We start from the raw sequence: 19730 nt of genomic DNA, 5'->3' as shown, positions 1-19730 counted from the left end.
TTTCTCTGTGAGCTTTGCATCGACTTAAAAGCATAGCTTATTTTCAGTATATTTATTACATTACAATCACTCAAAGAAGATCTTGCAATGAATGATATTTCAATTTGCTATTATTAGGTAAGTACTCTAAGCACAAGGGTAAAGCTTAAGTATTCAATTTATTTTGTGAAATACTACTTAGCTACCTTTTTTAATGTCACCGTCCACGTATGCTATAAAAATGTTAATTATTAACCATTTAGCGCCTCGATTTGGCTTGTTTATTTCTGTAATTGTGTACTAAAGTCGGTAATTAAGTAGCGACATGATCTTTAATAAGGCAGGTGCGGACAACACCCTGTAAATAATGAAGTAAGTACTTACTACATTAAGATCTTGTTTTAAAAGATCACAATCATCTTGACCTTTCCGTACGACTCTGCTAAATAAGTTATTATTATGTTAAATTCTTAAAAACAACGTAGATACTATTTAAATAGGTATTCCAAGTAAGGAGCATCAGTCAAATAGTTACGAAGTATAATTTGTATGTTATATATAATTTCAATTAAGGAGTTTAAGTACAATAATACCACGTGCTCTTACGGTGATGGAAAACATCGTGAGGAAACCTGCACATCTAGATTCTAGATGTGTATTCTAAGTGCATAGTACCTACTTATCCCAAAACGGCGATATGGTTCGCAACCTATCACGTGAGTACAAATGTGCTGCGAAAAATGGGTGGCTCGCTTGTGAGCCACCTCTGACTACCCCTTCGGGGATTGCAGTCGTGAGTGCAAATGTATGTATGTATATATAAAATACTTAGGTAGGTACATAGTTTATAAACTGGTAGGCCTACTTAAATTAAGTACTTTAATACATCATTACCTAACACATTAAACATGTACCTACTTACGATTTCTAACACTGACACCTCCAATTTCATAGCAGTACCGTTAGATCCTATTGCATAGTAAAGTAAAATAGTAAGCTATCAAACTAAATAATTTATTGGTAGGAACTTAGGGTAACGTAACGTACCTTGGGACGCTTGTACCTCGGGACATTGATTGTATTTTAAAAACCGGCTAAATAAACAAATTATAATTCTACCCTAGGCATAGTATTTTACTCGCTTGGCAAAACTAGTGAGTCTCGTGATCATACCAGCATCTAGTGTGTGGTGAAGACAGTATGAAGTTTTTTGGAGTCAAAAGTAGCTTTTGTATAGTTTTTTTGTGTTGCTTTATCTCATTGAGGCATGCTCAAAATAAATACATGGATGTCACGTATAACTTTTCAGTTATTTAATTTTATGACATGGCAATTATCTGAAAGATTCCTATTGATTAAAAATAAAGATATTTAAATTTTGGTTAAATATTGCTTTTTTGTACCTTGGGACACGATTAAATTTGTACCTTGGGACACTGTTTCCTATGGCTTTGTACTATGGAAAATGCAAACATCTAAATAACGCCTTATATCTCTGTTCTTATTAGTGCCAGAGTGAAACTAGACAGAAGAGAGATGCAGTAAATAAATAAGAACAAAGATATAAGGCGTTATTTAGAAGTTTGCATTTTCCATAGTACAAAGCTATAGGAAACAGTGTCCCAAGGTACAAACGTGTAACGTACCTTGGGTCAAAACAAGCATTTTTACTTTTATCTTAATTTAATAAAATCTAGCCACACTAAAGCTTAAGCACAAATACTAGTGATAATAGATTATATATCCTACCGAATAAAGAAAATTTCACATTAATATCTTAGTTGTACGCTGCGATAGCTTCATTCAAAGTTGGGGTAGTCGAAAATGTCCCTAGGTACGTTACGTTACCCTACCTACCTAGGCAGTTCCAGCTACTCGATTGTATAAGCATAACTTAACTCGTAAGTACACACGGCAACGTCAAATGGTTGGCAGGGCACACTAACGTAGTGTATGTGTGCACACACTGCACACTAACGTTGCCTATGTGTGCATAAATGCAGTAATCGGTTTACACACCAGTAACAAACCACACACACACACACAACACAGCACAAACGAGTTTGCGCGTAGGCAAACGCCCGTATACCAGCTGTGACATAAAAATATCAACCGGTAGTGTTAGTGAAATAGTTATAAAATTAATGTGAAGCAAAATTTCACTGCCTGTGTCTATACACTTCGTAGCTCATTGGTAGAATGTTAGACTAATGAAACATAGGTCGTGAGTTCGAGTCCACGAATGGTTATTTTTATTTAACTTAATTCAAATTTTGCGTTAATTTAAACGCTGTTGAGTATAAAATTAATATATTTGAAACTGACAAATGACTACAAGCTGCATAGCTATCGACTATTTCTCTTCGCCAAAAATATATGATTCGTTCTTCATTTGAGAATTAAAACCATTCTACCCTCACACAATATGAATAAACGAAATTTGTTTTTAGTTTTAGTGACAATCCACCTCTGCGTCTGCAAAGTGAAACACTTTGTGATTTGTCAATTTAATTAATTACTCTTCGCAGTCACTATGGAAAGTCACTTAACCATGTTCAAAAAGGCGGAGATAATCGTATTTATATCAACAAAACATTACAATTAGTGAAATCGCAAGACGTTTAACGGTAAGTAACATAGAATTGCAAATATTTTATTTGACTGTTAGAATATTTGTATTTGTATAAGCTAAGTATTTGTTTTTTTTGTTTGCAGAGGAGAACTGTTCAATTATGGGTTCACCGATACGCAGATTCGGGACATGTAGACAGTAGTCGTCTATACGGATGCATCACCACGCCATCGAGAAATCGTATACAGCTGCACATAGCGCTGATCCGTTCTGCAGCACCCGTTCTACGGCCACAACACATAATCTATCCCTACAAACCGTACGGGTTCACTTGCGTGCTGCTGGGTTGTGGTGTCGGAGGCCGACGAAGAAAATTGCTCTAAACGATCAGCACCGTCGAAACAGAGTGCGTTTTGCGACTGACTATTTTAAACTTTGATTGGTGTAACAATGTGGTGATATTTAGTGATGAAAAGTCCTTTAAGTCAGACAAGGATGGACGTAAGATATTATGGTGAAAAAGTGGTGAAAATTATAGTTATTGGGGTTAGCTCAGTAATTTTTATTTTTCCATTTGTATAAGATTTTAGTTATTTTGTTAAATACTTATTATTATTTACAATTATGGGTAAGCCAATGTGTTAATGATGTTATTGTTACTGAGGTTGGAATAAGTTATCTTATTTCTAGCTAATTAACATGGTGATTCATATAACTAATGACTTGCCTATTTACTTTAGTAAAACAGCCAGTCCATCCTTTTCTGAAGTTTATTATGATTTAAAACTGCTAATTGAAAATTTTCCTTATTAATATAAACTACAACTATGTTTTAAAACGAAAAACAACAAAAACGTAACATCCTTAATGTTTATGTTACGGCAAGAATAAATTTGGTAATTTTAACACTTAATAACTTGTTTCATTTACTTTCTGTGTTGCTTTTATTCGTATATACTACAATACTATTATTAACCATCTTAAAAAATAAATTAAATCTATAAAAAAAAACAAAAAAAAAATATTGTAAGTTTAGTGGGATTCGAACCACCATACCGATAATTGTAAGTCTTGTATCATACCAACTGAGCCATTCAATCTATTCCAATGCTTTGCAAAATTTTGCTTCATATCATAAAAACAATGAATCATTGTCACTGGCACAACTACATGCTTACAATATCCGTGTGTGGCTTGCCCAGAACTAAATAATTACGTCGACGTCGCCGACAAACACATACACTACCTACGTTAGTGTGCCCTGCCAACCATTTAACGTTGCCGTGTGTACCTAGGTATACATTAGTTGTATAGTTTATTGTAGGTAAGTAGGTAATTTATGTGGCTTTTAATCTTATCAATCTGATCACAAAGTTTTTGTGCATTGCTGAATAAACGAATGAACGCAGTAATAATTCATAAAATATTTAGAAATAGCGTTGCTAAATTTATAATACTTACATAATAGAGGTAAACAAGTAATTTTATAAGTATAGGGAGGAATCTAATCAGTGAAATACCGGCAAGCCGACTCAACATCGTGAAAAACATCTTCGAACGTATGTCTCGGGTCGTATCGACACTTTTGGCAAGCAGGTTATACATTTTTAGAAAACATTAATGTTAAAATGTTGTGATTAACCCTTTCCCTTGGGGTACAGAGCGGAGGGCCTTGCCAAACGTGCGTCTTTTGTCCTGCCCAGCTGCAGATGCCTGCTTAGATGCGAGCAGCGGAGCACCCCAAACCAGCCCTGCTCGCATCTCACCGTTTGCTCTATAGATACGCCGCTACGGGATGACCGCTGCGGCCCCCCTTCGGTTTCCACTCGCTAATGCTTTCTGCTCTTTTCCGAATAGTCTTGCCTATCTATCTTTCTCTCATCTCGAATCCTTCTTTTTGTGCGCCCTCACTAAAGCCTCGTCTTCTAACTTCCAGTATATAGCGTACGTTCCCAACTCCAATCCTGGTTTTGGGTGCTCTTACTTATAAGGCCCTTACTAAACTAAACTCCTCTGAATTTCTAGGTAGCATACGTGATAGCGCTGATCTACGAGATAGTGTGGGTGCTGGAGGGCGGCGCGGGGCTGCCGGCGGCGGCGGCGGCGCTCATGCTGTGCTACTGCGTGGTCATCGCCGCCACCGTCACCCTGGTGCACGGGCTCATCTCTGTGAGTCTCTGTCTGTCACTAGTACTAATACCCTGATTACATCTACCGATTAGAGTGGCTGAGACAGTGTCCTTGGCCGAGCACTCGGTCAATTTCAAGCCGTTCATTGGTCAAGGATCGGCCGAGGATACCTACTCTGTCTCACCAAATCCTTGGTAATCATAATCATTTAATGAGGCAAGTATAACAGGGGCACATCTCCGTGACAGATAGAGCTGGACTGCATTTGTCACCGTGGTGAAAGGATTATTTGATAGTCAGATTAGTTTTTCCAGAAACTCCATATTGCTCTTCATGCTGTAGTTTACCTGGTCGTCAATCAATCAAGTCAATGGTAGTGATGATGACTGCATAATTATTTGCATAACCATCGAATTCCCCAAGGTCCCCTAAAACTAATCCGCCATTTCTACCCCATCTTGCAGAAGAACAACAAGTGCCTGATGGCGTGGCTGATCGCGGTGATCCTGGTGCTGGTGCCGGAGTGCGCGCTCGTCTTCTACATGTCCATCAGCCATTGGGTGAGATGAATAGTTACCATGTCCTTACCTGCGGCCGCTCCACGGGTTCGCTATCTACGTCGATAATGAACCCGTGTAGCACGTAGTTATAATATTCTAGTCTATGGTGCACAGCGGCAGCTGAGGAACCAACTTGACTGACATAATCCAACAACATGCCAACCTGAGTCTGCGTTGTTTTATGTCTGCCAATATAAAATCCTATTAGGTTTTTTTAATCCAAGTAGGTACATTACACGGATTCACTCGGCTTTTCCTGTAACGGTTGCCTGTATGTGCACTCGTATTCTACATGTCCATCAGCCATTGGTTACAGAAACTACCATGTTGATCCATATACCTGAGGAATCAACTTATTAGTCCAATGCCTACCCATTGTCATCATCAGTATATCTACTGACCTGATAAACCAACTTTTTATATTATTAGCGCCTAGCGAGTCACCAAGCGAGTAGCTCAGTAAAACGAACGTTCTAGAATCGCTATATAGGCTCTTGGAGCAAAGCAAACCTCCTGTCTGTTCCTGCCTCCTGGCTCCATACTAACAGAATCTCTCTCCACATTCCAGGGTCTGCAAGGCGTGTACGGCGGCGCGGAGCTGGCGTGCTACGTGGCGCGTCTGCCTGCCATTGTCATAGGAGTTGTGCTGGTGCAATCAGCTTATGCGCTGAGGGAGGCCAGGTGCGTTGTTTAGCTTTTTTATTTAGAGTGACATGTTATACTTAGAGCGGTTCTGAGCAGCAGTCTCAAAAAAAAGAATATGCCAGATGATTACCGGCCTCCGATAGGAAAAGGTACCCAAATAAGAAGAAGAAGATATAGAGCATTGTTCTCACCAAAATAGTTAAATATTCATCATCATCGATCCTGTTACTCTTAACAGATCATAGTCGCAGTATCTTCCTCTATTTGGGCCGATCGGTCACTCATTGTTTCACCTCTGTGTTGTAGTCTCTTTTGCCACTGAGTGGCACCAATGGGCTACCGGCGCCCTTCTTTTCAAGGTTGCCTTTCAACTCATGTCCTGCTTACGTAGGTACCCTCCTGATATCCTGACGGTATAACCGATGCAGCAAAGCATATTCTTCTACTTCTTTATTCTCGTTACTCCTGCCTTGTTGTCTGGGGCTGAAGCCAGGAGCTGGGCATATTACTAATCAACCTCTATTCCCTATGTTTCCAGGATCGCGGGCTACCCCAGCGCGGGCGGCGCGGTGGGCAGTGAGTTCGACGCCAGTCACTACGTGCCCGACGCGCCCGCCGCCTTCACGAATGATGGCTTTATGAGCGATAATGGTAACTATTGAAGATATTCTGCTTGCTATCTTGTCGGTTACATGAACTAGAGCTGCAGTTCAGTTACTGCCCAGAGCATAGGTATAGGTAATAAGGAATCATTCATACCTACGTCATCATGGAGGCTCCTTTCATGCACCATCACCACTGAACCCTGTAATCGCACTGTAATATTTAAGTAAGTCATTGTGGTGACCATTTGGTCAGCTGGCTAGGTAGTTATGATCATATTATTTATTAATTCCTAGCTTATCAAAGAGCGTATTAGTAACGGTATCATACACATAGACAGGAAGACGTAATCTCCAGTTCCAGAACTTGGATATGGCTAATTCCTCTGTAAATTATCACGAATAAAACTGCTGCTTACCAACACCTACCTACTAACCAAATGTTTTCTTCTCTCCCCAGGCAAACACGGCTCAATGCCAGACCTTCGCAGGCACCTGGCCACCAGACACTCGTTCAACATGGGCTACCCTCCCGCCATGATGCCGCCCCCGCCCCCCGCCTACTGGCAGCACCTGGCTGAGCGGCAGTACGCAGCCAGCTTACGAGGCTTCCCCAAGCCATACCAGCCACAGATGTACGGGACCTGGGTCGGCCCTAGGACACACCCGAGCGAAGCTAATTACAAGCGAAGACACTCCGTTGTTGGCGCTTTTGCTGATGAGTATCCTGCTAAAGAATACGATGGGTATAACGAAGATAGAGCTGACTGTAAAAGCGAGATGGGTTACCCGTATTATAGACAGTATCATTACGATCCTCGGATGTATCCGCCAGAATACGATCCGAGGTTCGCGTATGATTATAAACGGGATGATACAGCGTATGGGGTGAATTTGTTACGTCATGAGCCGTATCATTTTAGGGGGTCTCGGGATAGAGTGTTCTATGACCCAGGGTTCAGACATAGTCACCAGTCGGTGGGGAACGAGTCTGATGATCTAGGAAAGTATAAGGATGTAGCGTTGTGAGCGGCTGTTGTGATTGTTAGTGAAAGAGAGCTGTTGTAAATTATCTTATGTATATCTTAGGTATGTAGTAGTAAGTATGAGCTGAGCACTAGATACTCGTAGAATAGAATAATCCTTAAATTTTAATGGAATTAAATAGAATTAAGAAGAGCTAGCTAGTATTGGATATATAGATAGGAATATACTTATTAAGTTATCTTGATATATAATTTAAGTAGTTGTAGATGGGTAGGCACTTACTTACCAGAGTCTGTGTTCTATGCTACCTAGTTATAAAATAACCTTTATTGAAAACCTTTAATCAAAATATGAATTCATAGTACTTAAGTAATTAGTGAAGTGCATAGGAAGAATGTATAGTTAGATAGGTTTATGTTACCCTAATAACCAAAGGTATGTACTTATGTTATTAATTGTGAGTAGGTTGAGGTAAGTACCTATCTACCTACCTACTCACATACTTAATTTGAAAAAGATCTACTTATTCTTGTATAAATTAGTAGGTGCGAGGTGCCTTATAATTATAACATAGTTGAAAAGGTAGGTACGAGTCATTTAATAAGACAATGCAAAAATAATAAATTATGTTTCTTATGTGTGTGTTTTCTGTTTTAATTACTTAATAAAGCCCCTGTCCTAATGCGAGTGTAATTATTTAATTAGGTAAGGTATCTATGCACGTGCGACGTACCACAGTCAGAGTCCACAGTAGTTACGTTCAATCATAGTTGTCATCATCATCATCAAGCTGCATAGATCAGTAAGTACATAGTTACATTATTATAATCGTCCACTGAATATAAGTACCTTAGTTAAGTACTACATATGTAGTTACCTACCTACGTCTCTACCAAGGAGCAACATTACCTATATAAGTAGGTACTCTCTCTTCGGCTTTGCTTACCAACACACATCATTGTCATTTTAACACCTAGCATCTATACAATAATCAGCATGTCCCTTGTATACCTTATAGTTAGTAACCGTGCATACTGCTTAGCCTCCCATATTGAACCCATAAGGTCGAATTGACCGAACCAATGCAGCAGACAACGGTCGTAGGTACCTACTTAAGTAAAAGATGGCCCAACGATTATGCGGTGTATCTACTGATGTCGCCATCGGTATAGATATAGCCATAGAATAACAAGTAAGTACAGTAACTTTCTATGATATAGCTCAGATATAATGTTGCATGTGCATGCCGAGGCAGATCAAGCTTGAAACTCCGAATAATTACTACCTGTAGACTCATTAGGATTATAGGTACCCAGTTATCGAGATACAATAGGTACGATATTCAATAAAAAAAAATAATCAAAAAATCAAAAATATTTATTTAAACACCTATTTTTCTTTATCATAATGAAACAACAACAAAACACCTATGAATTTAAATGAGTAAGTACAATATTATGAAATTAAATTGGAAGTGTGTGAGTTAGTAAATTTACGAGTTTTGGTGGCTTCCACACTAGGCTCGGCCTGTGTCGTGGATGCCGGTGTACCGGTTATAAAAGGTATAATATTAACAAAGAAGGTAGGTAGCACTTACAGTAAAAACAGGTACTTCTTCTCTCTGAACCGAAAGTGATAAAAGCTTTGCTTTGCGGGAAATTCTTAGAATAATAATTGTAAATTGGCCGAATAAGAAGTATCCTTTGCTTTAAAAAATATAGAGAAGTTGTGTTTTTGCTTTGTCTCTATAATTTTTTTTCACACTACTAAATATAATTTGTACCAAAATTTTATTATAAACAAATATTATTATTTGTTATTCCACCACATAATGTGTAAAAAGCCAACATTTTTGTTTAGCTCTGGTTTTACTTTCGCTGAAATGTATTTTAATACAGTTAAAATAATGGTTTGAAAACAATAGTGCATAAACGGAACGCAATATAAAATTTTAGTGTGACCAGTAGCTTTAGAAAATTTCCTTGTAATAATTTGAATAAGAAATATATTTTTTTCTTTTTTATTAAAGCGGATGATGAAAAAAATGGGATAGTGTGGTAAACCAACCAAACGAGCAAAATAAAACATAATATATGTAAACTCGTATACTAAATAAATGCGAAATCAACAAGGCATTTCTTGGATGGATTATAACGTGATCATATTTTTTCCTTTTACTTGATGAAGTTTTTTAGTCTGGTATTATTTTCAATGTCGGCGTTGTCAAGTCGTCGACAGCAAAACTTTTTTCGATGTTTCCGAAAAGTTGTTTCCAAGTTCTATTTATTGTGATTACCTAGAGATATTTTGTTAATGACACAGCCTTTATCTCTAAGCCCGTGTAGACTATTCGTATTTGTGATAAAACTTGATATGTAACTGTTTTTCGTTTGTGTAGGTGGCTTTGGCTACCTGTAGATACCATTGTTGTTATACCAATGTGAAAGTGTATATTCGCATAAAATTTAGATCCCATTGTTTTAATCTTTCCGGGTAACTGTTGGGAAAAAGTACGTGCGACTTGTGTGCGATAATATCAAGTTAAAATGCTATAAGGTTTTACTTATAGTGACTGGATAGTGACAGAGAAAAAAGGTAAATGGAAGTGTTTTTAAGCTTATTTAATGTTGTGTTTATAGTCAAATCTATTGGAGGTAACTATCTGCATACACAGGGGATGAGGTTGGTCAGACAATACATGGTAACATTATAGTTGCCCGTGGCTCCTACAAATTTTGTACAGAGAAATAATTGAACCATGACTATCAGCTGTAATATAACCTTTAATTGAATTGTGTACATTAGTTTCTGTGTGGTGTAAGCACCAAGGCTTTACACACAATGCTGTACGAGGCAATTTATTTATTTCATTGAAGGATATTTTACAGAAATGTATAGTAGGAATAAACATTTATTTTAAAGGCTCTTTTGAACAGATGGCTCTGAAGATTCTAGTGTCCTTCTTCTTTCAAAGTCTAAGAGAAGAGTCTTTAACCTTTGGATGGCAAAGCGGGCTCCATGCAAGACATAATTAATTTTAAATTTTTCCTGATATGCAGAATACTGAAGCGTTTAATGAATATGGAATACTTTTAATAGATGGGGAGTAGTGGTGGTTCAACTCCATAGCAAAGGCAGGATCCTCCAACCAAACCAGGTATTTTGGCTTGGAGGGCTGCTGACTGCTGGCTACCATTTAGATCACATTTCTATAATTTTATTCTGAAATGCTATCCTTGTTTTCAACTATTGGTCTGTACACGCACATGACTAATAATATTTTTTCATATTTCAGTACTTCAAACATCACAATCCTGAACATTATGGCTTCAGAAGAACATGTTGGTCTACTGTCTTCAGGTATGTTGGCATTCAGTGAACCTTATCTTAATTGATATAGACCCTGATGAGGGATGGATCTCATTGTGACATTAATTTGTTAGCCATGAGCTTTAAACCTACCTGGGAACACTACTTGTGCTTGATGAAATATGTGTTTTAGATTGCTATTTATAGCTGTAGTTATGTTATTTTGCTGCTATACTGTGTATTTCAAAAAACTGGGCAAGAGTGTGTGTGACACGCACACGAAAGGGTTCCATAGCTATAAGATGGGCTGACCATATACATCTCTCCACCAATTTTCATGGCAATTGGTGCACAAACGTTGGAGAACGAGCCAGGACAAACGGACAGATGGACAAAACTATAATAAGGGTTCCGTGTAGAATTACAGAACCCAAAAAAAGACTGACATCCATAACTATTAGTGGCTAAAAGTTATTATTTCTATTATACATATTTTATGTTCATGTTGTATGTAGACCTGCAAAGCTATTCTATTCTATTCTATTCTATTCTCTGTGGGGGTGTTAGTACCTGCACCTGGCTCTCTCGAGTGGAACCTTTGTGCATATCCCCAAGGTCTAAACTGCCTTCCTAAGCTTGGACCATTTCCCCCCCACGCTGGTCCACTGCGGGTTGCTGGGTTCACATATCTAGATGTGCTAAATCTAGATATGCAGGTTTCCTCACGATGTTTTCCTTCACCGTAAGAGCAATGGTATACATTGTACTTAAGTTAAAAGAACTCATTGGTACATGTCAGCGCCGGGATTCGAACCCGCATCTCTTGCGTGCTTGCCTGCAAAGCTATAAAATTCATAACCCTGCGATACCATACAGCAAGGATTGAAATTGTGTTTAAAAAGTGGACTTACTATTGTCTACCTCTGAGGTACAGAATTATTTCCTCCTCTCCTAGCTGTGTGTCTCAATTTCGTCAGCAACCTAAATGTCGTACAAAAAAGATAATTTTCCCACAACTATCTATCAGTGTTGTTGTGTAAACTCTCACATATTTATAGATTAGATCATAGATAAGGCAGACAAACATTATTGAGGTGAATCTTGAACATCCTAAATTGATTGAGTGGAGATACTAAATACTATGGGGAGATTCTGTTATGTAGGTGCAGTAGATAAAAAAAAGATAGATAAAAATATGACAAGACACATTAAACATGACTTAAGTTTAAAACTTGTTAATGACATGCCAATGACCGACCATACAATACTAATTGTGCACATAAGAAGTCCCAATATAAGAAGAAGGACGCAATTATGTATCACATGTTGTTTACATGGGGTGTTGTGCGGATTTCATCACGCACGCGGGATTGCCCCGCACGAGTGACAAGCTCAAGTGTTCTTTTCATACAAGTATTCACTGTAACGCGTGGAATGTGTACCTACGCGGGTCGCGAGAAAATTGCGTGACCATACGTTCACCCGAATTCGCTTTGTTCTATGCGTCCGACGCACCCTCAACTGACGCTAGTCTGACTGACCAATCATTTCGCCACTGTGACAAACCCTGGTCTTGACTTGTGTTTGTCACCGAGGTAATAAGCAGATAGGTAATTAAACTAATTAAAACGGCCTTATTCCTCTTCTTCTTCAGTCCCGCTACTCCTCCGAGGAGTCTGGGGCCGACACCAGGCGCCTCCATCCTTCTCTGTCGGTGGCCAGCAAGTTGAGCTCTGGCCACGACTTCCCTTTCTCTTGGGCCTCACTGAATAGGCCTTACATCTATGTTTAAACAACACCACATCACAAGCATCTTGCTTATCTGGAATTCGAACCAGCATTCAATTCGTAGTTCCATTCCGATGCTGTAATATCATCACGACCCATCACGTCGCCACTGCTGGGGCACGGGTCTCCTTCCAATGAAGAAAGCGTTTTAGGCCTAGTCCACCACGCTGGCCTAGTGCGGGTTGGTGCACCCCAACACAAGCTGTACATAAATTATCTATTGTCCTCTATAAAATTTCCAACATAAAAAAAGTATTTTGAAATTTTTGCTAAAAGTATTAATTCCTAAGTGCACAACTACAGTTCCATTATGCAGGCACTCTGCTCCGTAATAGGATATATCGGAGTGCCGCGCTACCTCCATTTAATGCACTATAGAGTTGTGGTTAGTGCAGCCTTGATCCGAGGATTAAACTGAGTAGTTTTTCAGAGAGCTAAAAAGCTTATATTATGTATTTTACAATACCCGCACTTGCGTTGTTCTATGCGTATTTATAGGAATTGTAATGTGTTATTCTGATGATTAACTTAATAATAGCTCAACTTAGTCTAAGTTGAGCTATTATTAAGTTTTCTAAATCTATTAAAAGTGAATCCTACTAATATTTAACTGATAACCCTAATAATTTTAATAGTGCCCTTAGTATTTTTTTAGTTGCAACGTTACCGTTGTACGATATCTTTTTAATTGACTCAGTATCAGACATTCCTTTTCATGTAACTAGTACCTGCTAGAAGCTAGATGATTCCCTAAGTAACTGATATACGTTCAACCATTCGTCACGTCTCAATATCCACCAACACAACACAACAAGCATACACCACTCAATACTGAACCCGTCAGCTCTCGAAATAGAGTAAGTTTTTAATTAACAGAACAATGGCATCCGTCAGTCAGTCGGGCCGCTTCCGCTGTCGCGTCCTGCGTTCCTGACTACCTGTCTGGTGGACGATTCTGCTAATATATTTTGGTTATGTAGGTACCTAGTTATTATTGTAGATGCACAGGTACAGACGGTACAGTCCATTTGTCATGAAAATAAATAGTGTGATTTTACAAACATCAATTTATAATTTTCAGTAACGTATTTAGGTACTTATAAAAAGTACATGTTTAAAATAAAATACTTACCGTTTGATAATCTCTTTTGAAGGTATTTGTGCTTAGTATTAGTAGTTAGGATCCATTTCCGTTTTTATTACTTTATCATTTGGGCTGGATAAGGGAGGCTAAGGACAGAATGTTGTTTTTGTCTCGATGATGATTATTACTTTTTCACAACATATTGGGTAGGTACAGATTTTTATGTCAAAATTACAAACTAATTAGAACATATTTGTATGTAAAAAAGGCGGTTATCACTAATAGTAGCGCTGAGCGTTTATTCCAGACAACCTTTGGTTTTGTCAGGGTATTGTTACTTCAGGTCCGAAGCACCACCATTATTGGCTTAGTTAGTAGAATGGATCCTCTTTGTTTATGTGTCGCTCAGCCTCACGCAAGGTCAATGGAGATAAAACAATAACTGTTAATAACTTATATTTTTATGAAAGTAGGATCTTCTTGATCGTATAAATCCTTCCTACGACAATACTCGTGTCGATATGAGACACCTACAAGAACCGTATTCATACAAATCATTATATTTAAAACCGCTTTCCAATTTCCTAAATAATTTCACAACTTGGATTATAATTTTATAATATTTTTCATCATTAGACCGTTATTGGTCCTATTAACAACCCACCGAATCAGTCAGTAGGTACTCAGTACTCAATAGTCATAAAAAAAGAACATCAAGTTCCGAAGTAGTTACCGTAGCTTCGACATTCCGAACTAAAAATGAGTAGAATAGTTGAACCCCGTCGAAGGCTAGGGGGTCACTCTATTTGACGAAAAACTAAGTATCAGATCGCCGCTGCGCGAGCCACGACTCTATCTCGTTGTATTTCACGTGCCGATTGATTAACATCTCTCGTTGGTTAGTTTTTCGTCAGTATAGAATGACCCTGGTGGTCCGGATCGATGTTGGCGCATGCGTGATGCCGCCTACCCGTGCAGAGGCAAGGTTGACGAGCCACCAGCCAGCTCTGTCAAAATAATACCAACCAATATCGGGAAAATTGCACGCAAACTATCCTTCATCCTCAAACTAACATCTCGTGAAAAATCTTCGACACTAAAAAAGAAACAAAAGAACGCGCCAGCGTTCCAATTTCAAACCTCGCGCTTTTTTCCATAAATTGCAAAGTTTTTTTCTTCATATCGAGTTGCATTGTAATTTGTTCTATATTTAAAAATGCGCGTGTGGTTAATGTGGCCAGTAATTTAATCAGTGGCGGCGGGATTATGCAGCCTTCTTGAGGCGTCATACGGTGAGTGGTGGAGATTACTTGTAGCTTTCGTTTACTTGTTGCGCCCTGTCTCTAGTTCGGAGTTCGGACATTACGTAACGGGACATTTAAAATTTATTTCAGCTATATCTAATATATTAACATTTTTATTTTAAATATATTAACATGACTTACTTAGTATCCTATGTCCCCTAGATGGGGCACAGGGCGTCCACAGTGACTCTCCATAAAATATATTAAACAGGTTATTAAATCATCATAAATAATAACTTCGTACCTATAAAATGTTAAAGGGCCCTTACCGATTTTTTCAAATGAAGGAATGTTCCCTTGAAGATTTTTTTAAAGTAGTTTCCTTCCATTACCCGTATTGTATTTCCAACCTGTGTATGGTTTAAATTTCAAACACATCTACGCGTTTCCGAGACAGTCAAGGGTTCCGTTTTTAACTTTTTAGTAATGGAACTCTTAAAATACAATATAGTTCAAGATCTACAAAATTTAAATAAAAAGGTATATTTTTAAAAAGATATATATCCTCTTAATATTATTATTTGCCTCAATATAATGATCTTCATTCTTTATCTTACTAAAAAAGCAATAATAAGTAATGTATTTAACTTACATGTAACTGGCAATGGCTAGCAATTCTTTAGTTTATTCCTTAACGGTACGGCTAAGAGGCTTTTATGTCAGGCTTACTAATAAAACTAAGACAAAGCCGTAACGTAATGGATAAGTAAACGTAGCAAGAAGGATTACGCTATAAATTCACAGACGTCTCGACTACTCTCGACAATATATATATATATATATATATATATTTTTTCTTATAACGCGCCGAATCATTGTACACCTTTATTTTTTTATTGTACAAATTTTTTTTTTTTTTTTTTTTTTTTTACATAGCCTATTTGGTTTCCCACTGCTGGGCAAAGGCCTCCCCTTTTTCCTTCCACACCCTACGATCCTGTGCACTCTCAGCCCAGTTACTTTCGAATTTGTCCAGGTCGTCCCGCCATCTCCGTCTTCGCCATCTTCGTCATTGTACAAATAATAATATAATATTTCAAATCAAAGTAACTTAAGCCTAATAATAAATAATGTTACAAACTAAACTACCTATATATTAACTTTTCTGTAAGTATGTCATTTATTTTTGCTTTACATCGAGAAACTATTTGTACGTAATATCCTTCCACCCAAAGGTTTTCTGGAAGAAATAGCTTTAAGCGATTAGACCGCCATTTGCTCTATATGTGTTAGATTGAGTTCTGTATTTTGCATCCGTGTGTTTTGTGTGCAAATAAAGAATAATCTATATCTTATTTATACCAGCCAAGTGAGCAACGTTGCCTAAGGATTGTTAATAATTCATGCTTCACGTTTTCATTCCGATGTATAAAAGTTTTATATTCCAATCTCCAAGTTCCAATATATCTCCCAGTCAATGGATGGGCGAGGAAAAAGGATTAAATCAGTTAAAATTGATATTCCAAATAAGCGGATATTAAAAGACCTTTTTACTCTTATTCAGAATTTCTTATTATTATTTCTATAATGAGGACCAAAAAAGAAGACGGTTGGAAATAACGGAACAAAAACACGATGCCAATTATTTCGCAGGGCTTAATGTCCTGAAATAGAAATTCAATTATCGGAGCGTTGCATAATGTGCTAATTTTTACGACGATAGATAGATAAATTGTTTATTTGAAGGCGTAAGAGAGGATGACCAAGAATGACGTGGCTTGATTGTGTGAAAAAGGATATGAGAGAGTGTGGAGTGAATGAGGATAGGGTAAAATGGCGTGAAATGACACTCAAAGCCGACAGTACAAGCCTAGGAAGAAGAAGAAGAAGGTAAATAGTTTATTCACTGAACACAATAAATACGCAAGTTACACGATACAGACAAGAAACATGTGTATTTATCATGTTAGCCCTCTCACTAACAGCAGCTCACTCAGCATAATGCTATGATAATTATTAAATATACATAGAATCGTCTTTTAACAAGTCAACATTATTCCTCAGAGTTAGACTTATTAGACAGAGCAAGATAGATCTGAATATCGCGATCTCATTAAAAGTAAAAAAGTCAGTTTTAAATAGTGGAACACGGTATTACAGGTCTACCTCTGAGGTAAATAATTGTATCACTTTGCCGGAAGTTTGATCACTTGTTAACGGATATGCGTCGATTCCCGCCATTTAACCGGAAGCGGCGACATCGCCATATTACGGGCGAAATGAAAATGGCGCTATCCCATACCCGTGTATATGGGATCGCTTGAATAAACTGTTACTGTTATTGCGATGTGATGTTATTAAATTGGAAAAAGTAATGAAAGCTATAGCCGTCGTTTCGATGTTAGTTGTGTGTTTTATGGACAATTTATTGAGGGGTTGGTTGTTAAACCACATAACCTCAATATGGGTGGGGCTAGTTTGCTGTTCAACTATTTATGAGCAAGTTGTTTTAATCTTTAGTCACCCAAAAAAATCAAGCTAGGTTTGCCGTTTCAGTAGGACAGTAGGTAAGCTATGTAGTACCCGTCAGATCATGAATTCTATTACTACCTACAGTACCTACTTTTTACAGGATTTACACCAAACCTTTCACTAAAACATAATATATTTAGACGCCAGTCAAACGTCTGTCTGTCAGTACAATAATGTATTCTAAATTACATTTAAATACGTTTACCATTTGCTAAAATACTCTCTTAAACAAACAATCAATAATTGATTACAAGCGCCACTTACATTAGATGCTGCATACCATATACCAGGCAATAGCCTTGACCCAGAGTGCGTCTAGAATGTAGGTCAAATCTCCCGCCCGGAGCTTCGTGGCTCCGTGACGCCGTCACATGCATTTTGTATGGGGGTTGCGGGAAAAAGGTCGTGTTTTAGCCTAGATTAACGATATACGAACAGGATGGAGTGTCAGTGCAAAAGAAATGTCTCGGTAACACCATACTTCTACTACTAAGCTCTTATTTTGAATTAGTTCGGTTTGAAGATTTGTGCCCTTCTTCAATGGTACAGTTCCCCAAAATTGATAATGCGCATAGAAATCTTCGTCATTGTTCGGCAACGGTCGTATTCCCGAGCGTTAGAAAACTATATGTATTTAGAGTGGTTAAGTGCATTTTCTTCATGCAATTTTAGTAGAATTGTGTATTTGGTGCTAAAAGAGATATTGATTTATCAATAACGAAATCTGATTCGATAATTCATAATATTGTCATAATTTAAAATTTACTTCGAAAATGTTACAGTACTTTCCAAGTGTCTTACTGAAGCTGATTTGTAAAGATGGATGAAAGAAGGTTTGAATAACACAAGGTTTATAATAGTTTATATTATAAGAAGAAATGGATTTCAAACACAGGTTTACATAAAAAAATTAAAATGTCAGTTCAAAAGTACCTATTTACAGCACTGATCATTTTCACATTAATAAAAATGGATTTCAAACACAGATTAAGATTAAAATTTTAAAATGTCAGTTCAAAAGTATTTACAGCACTGATCATTTCACATTAATATTAAAATTACAAACTTGGCCTTTTGGGTGTGGCTTTATTTACAAAGTGAAGTCTATATCAATGTGACATTATATTTTATTCTTTAATTTGTTTCATAATAGGGCGTCATCAAAAATAATTTTATTAAAGTTGCAATGAAATTCACATTTGAAAACAAAACCAAGAACGATGTGTAATAACAGCTCTATACATATAATTCCAAAGAACTGACTGACAAGAACTGAAGAAACTTTGACTGATTGGAGACAGCCGCCGACAGCCCGAATTGTTTTCGATTATGTGACACATGATATTGACTCCTATTTCTTTCGAATAAGGTGCAAAATCCAAGTGAATTGTTTAAGGCTCTTACGATTCAATGATTCGGGTGTTTCCGGGAACACGACAGTTTGTGAAGATTTGCATGTGCATTATTAATATGGGAGAACTGTACAATGGTTGTCATTAGGTTGAACATAAGCGATTAGACAGCAAACAAAATGCAGACAGGATTTTGCTTTGTTTTTGTATGCAACACACCATTTTGTTCGTACATTGTTAATCTAAGTGTTTTAGCGCTCTTTTAAACGTCTCGGCTGGTTTACGACGGGCCTTTATTCGCGTTTACTTTGCTACAGCATGATTGCTGGGATCAAGTGTTTTTACTGGCCGTCTTGTTTTCATTGAGGAATCTTTAGGGTTTTCCTACTATGCAATAAAACTCTTTTATGTTTAAATCACTTACGAATTGTGTCGGAGACTTTGTAACGAAACTTTGTAAGCTTTTATCTCCCTTTTAAGATCAGCTTGGTCTAGCTTGTTACAAGTAGTTCTACATGTTGTATTATATTTAAACACTTTATTGTATACAAAATACATAGGTATAGCAATAAAAGATGGAGAACATTAAACTAGACTAGTATACAAGGGCGGACTTATCGCCTCTTATACTGTCTGCTGAAGTGATTATGGCTGGTATCAACAGCGGATGAAGGTGAATATCCCCATCTTGAAATTGCTGAGTCGCCACTTATCTGTCTCGTTTAGTTCAATCTTGAGATTCTTGAGCCCATGTTGGGCGCCAAATATAGAATGCTCGGTAAAATCTGTCCCGTGTTGGGCGCCAATTACATTTACATACAATCGTTGTTTTTATGTTAAATAATAAAATGCATAGTTAACCTCCCTTATGTCAGATCGAAACATAGATCTACCAATAGAGTCATAATTAACAATGGTGAATATTTTCAATTATCTTCTTCAATAG

General features: G+C 37.5%; 2 protein-coding genes and 1 long non-coding RNA gene across 3 annotated transcripts in view; 2 read left to right on the top strand and 1 right to left on the bottom strand.

The window, feature by feature from the left end:
- The window catches only part of LOC105391441, a 31058-nt gene extending 23333 nt beyond the window's left edge, over positions 1-7725 (top strand). The window contains exons 3-7 of the mRNA XM_048631318.1: positions 4577-4720; positions 5146-5241; positions 5810-5922; positions 6425-6537; positions 6949-7725. Coding sequence (XP_048487275.1) covers positions 4577-4720; positions 5146-5241; positions 5810-5922; positions 6425-6537; positions 6949-7517 — 1035 coding nt within the window. The 3' untranslated portion in view covers positions 7518-7725. The remainder of the gene's footprint in view (positions 1-4576; positions 4721-5145; positions 5242-5809; positions 5923-6424; positions 6538-6948) is intronic.
- Positions 7726-8834: 1109 nt separating this feature from the next.
- On the bottom strand, positions 8835-9076 carry LOC125490933. The gene is made up of 2 exons (XR_007267976.1): positions 8903-9076; positions 8835-8864 (listed from the first exon to the last, which is right to left on the bottom strand). It is a non-coding gene; the product is annotated as an uncharacterized LOC125490933 (long non-coding RNA).
- A 618-nt stretch (positions 9077-9694) lies between these two features.
- The window catches only part of LOC105391446 (rho guanine nucleotide exchange factor 28), a 69125-nt gene continuing 59089 nt past the window's right edge, over positions 9695-19730 (top strand). The window contains exons 1-2 of the mRNA XM_048631213.1: positions 9695-10070; positions 10771-10835. Of these exons, the coding sequence (XP_048487170.1) occupies positions 10799-10835 (37 nt within the window). The 5' untranslated portion in view covers positions 9695-10070; positions 10771-10798. The remainder of the gene's footprint in view (positions 10071-10770; positions 10836-19730) is intronic.

This window comes from Plutella xylostella, chromosome 28, assembly GCF_932276165.1.
Source record: "Plutella xylostella chromosome 28, ilPluXylo3.1, whole genome shotgun sequence".
Lineage (NCBI taxonomy): Eukaryota > Metazoa > Arthropoda > Insecta > Lepidoptera > Plutellidae > Plutella > Plutella xylostella.
The sequence above is the reverse complement of the archived record's forward strand: the minus strand, read 5'-3'. Positions and strand labels throughout refer to the sequence as shown.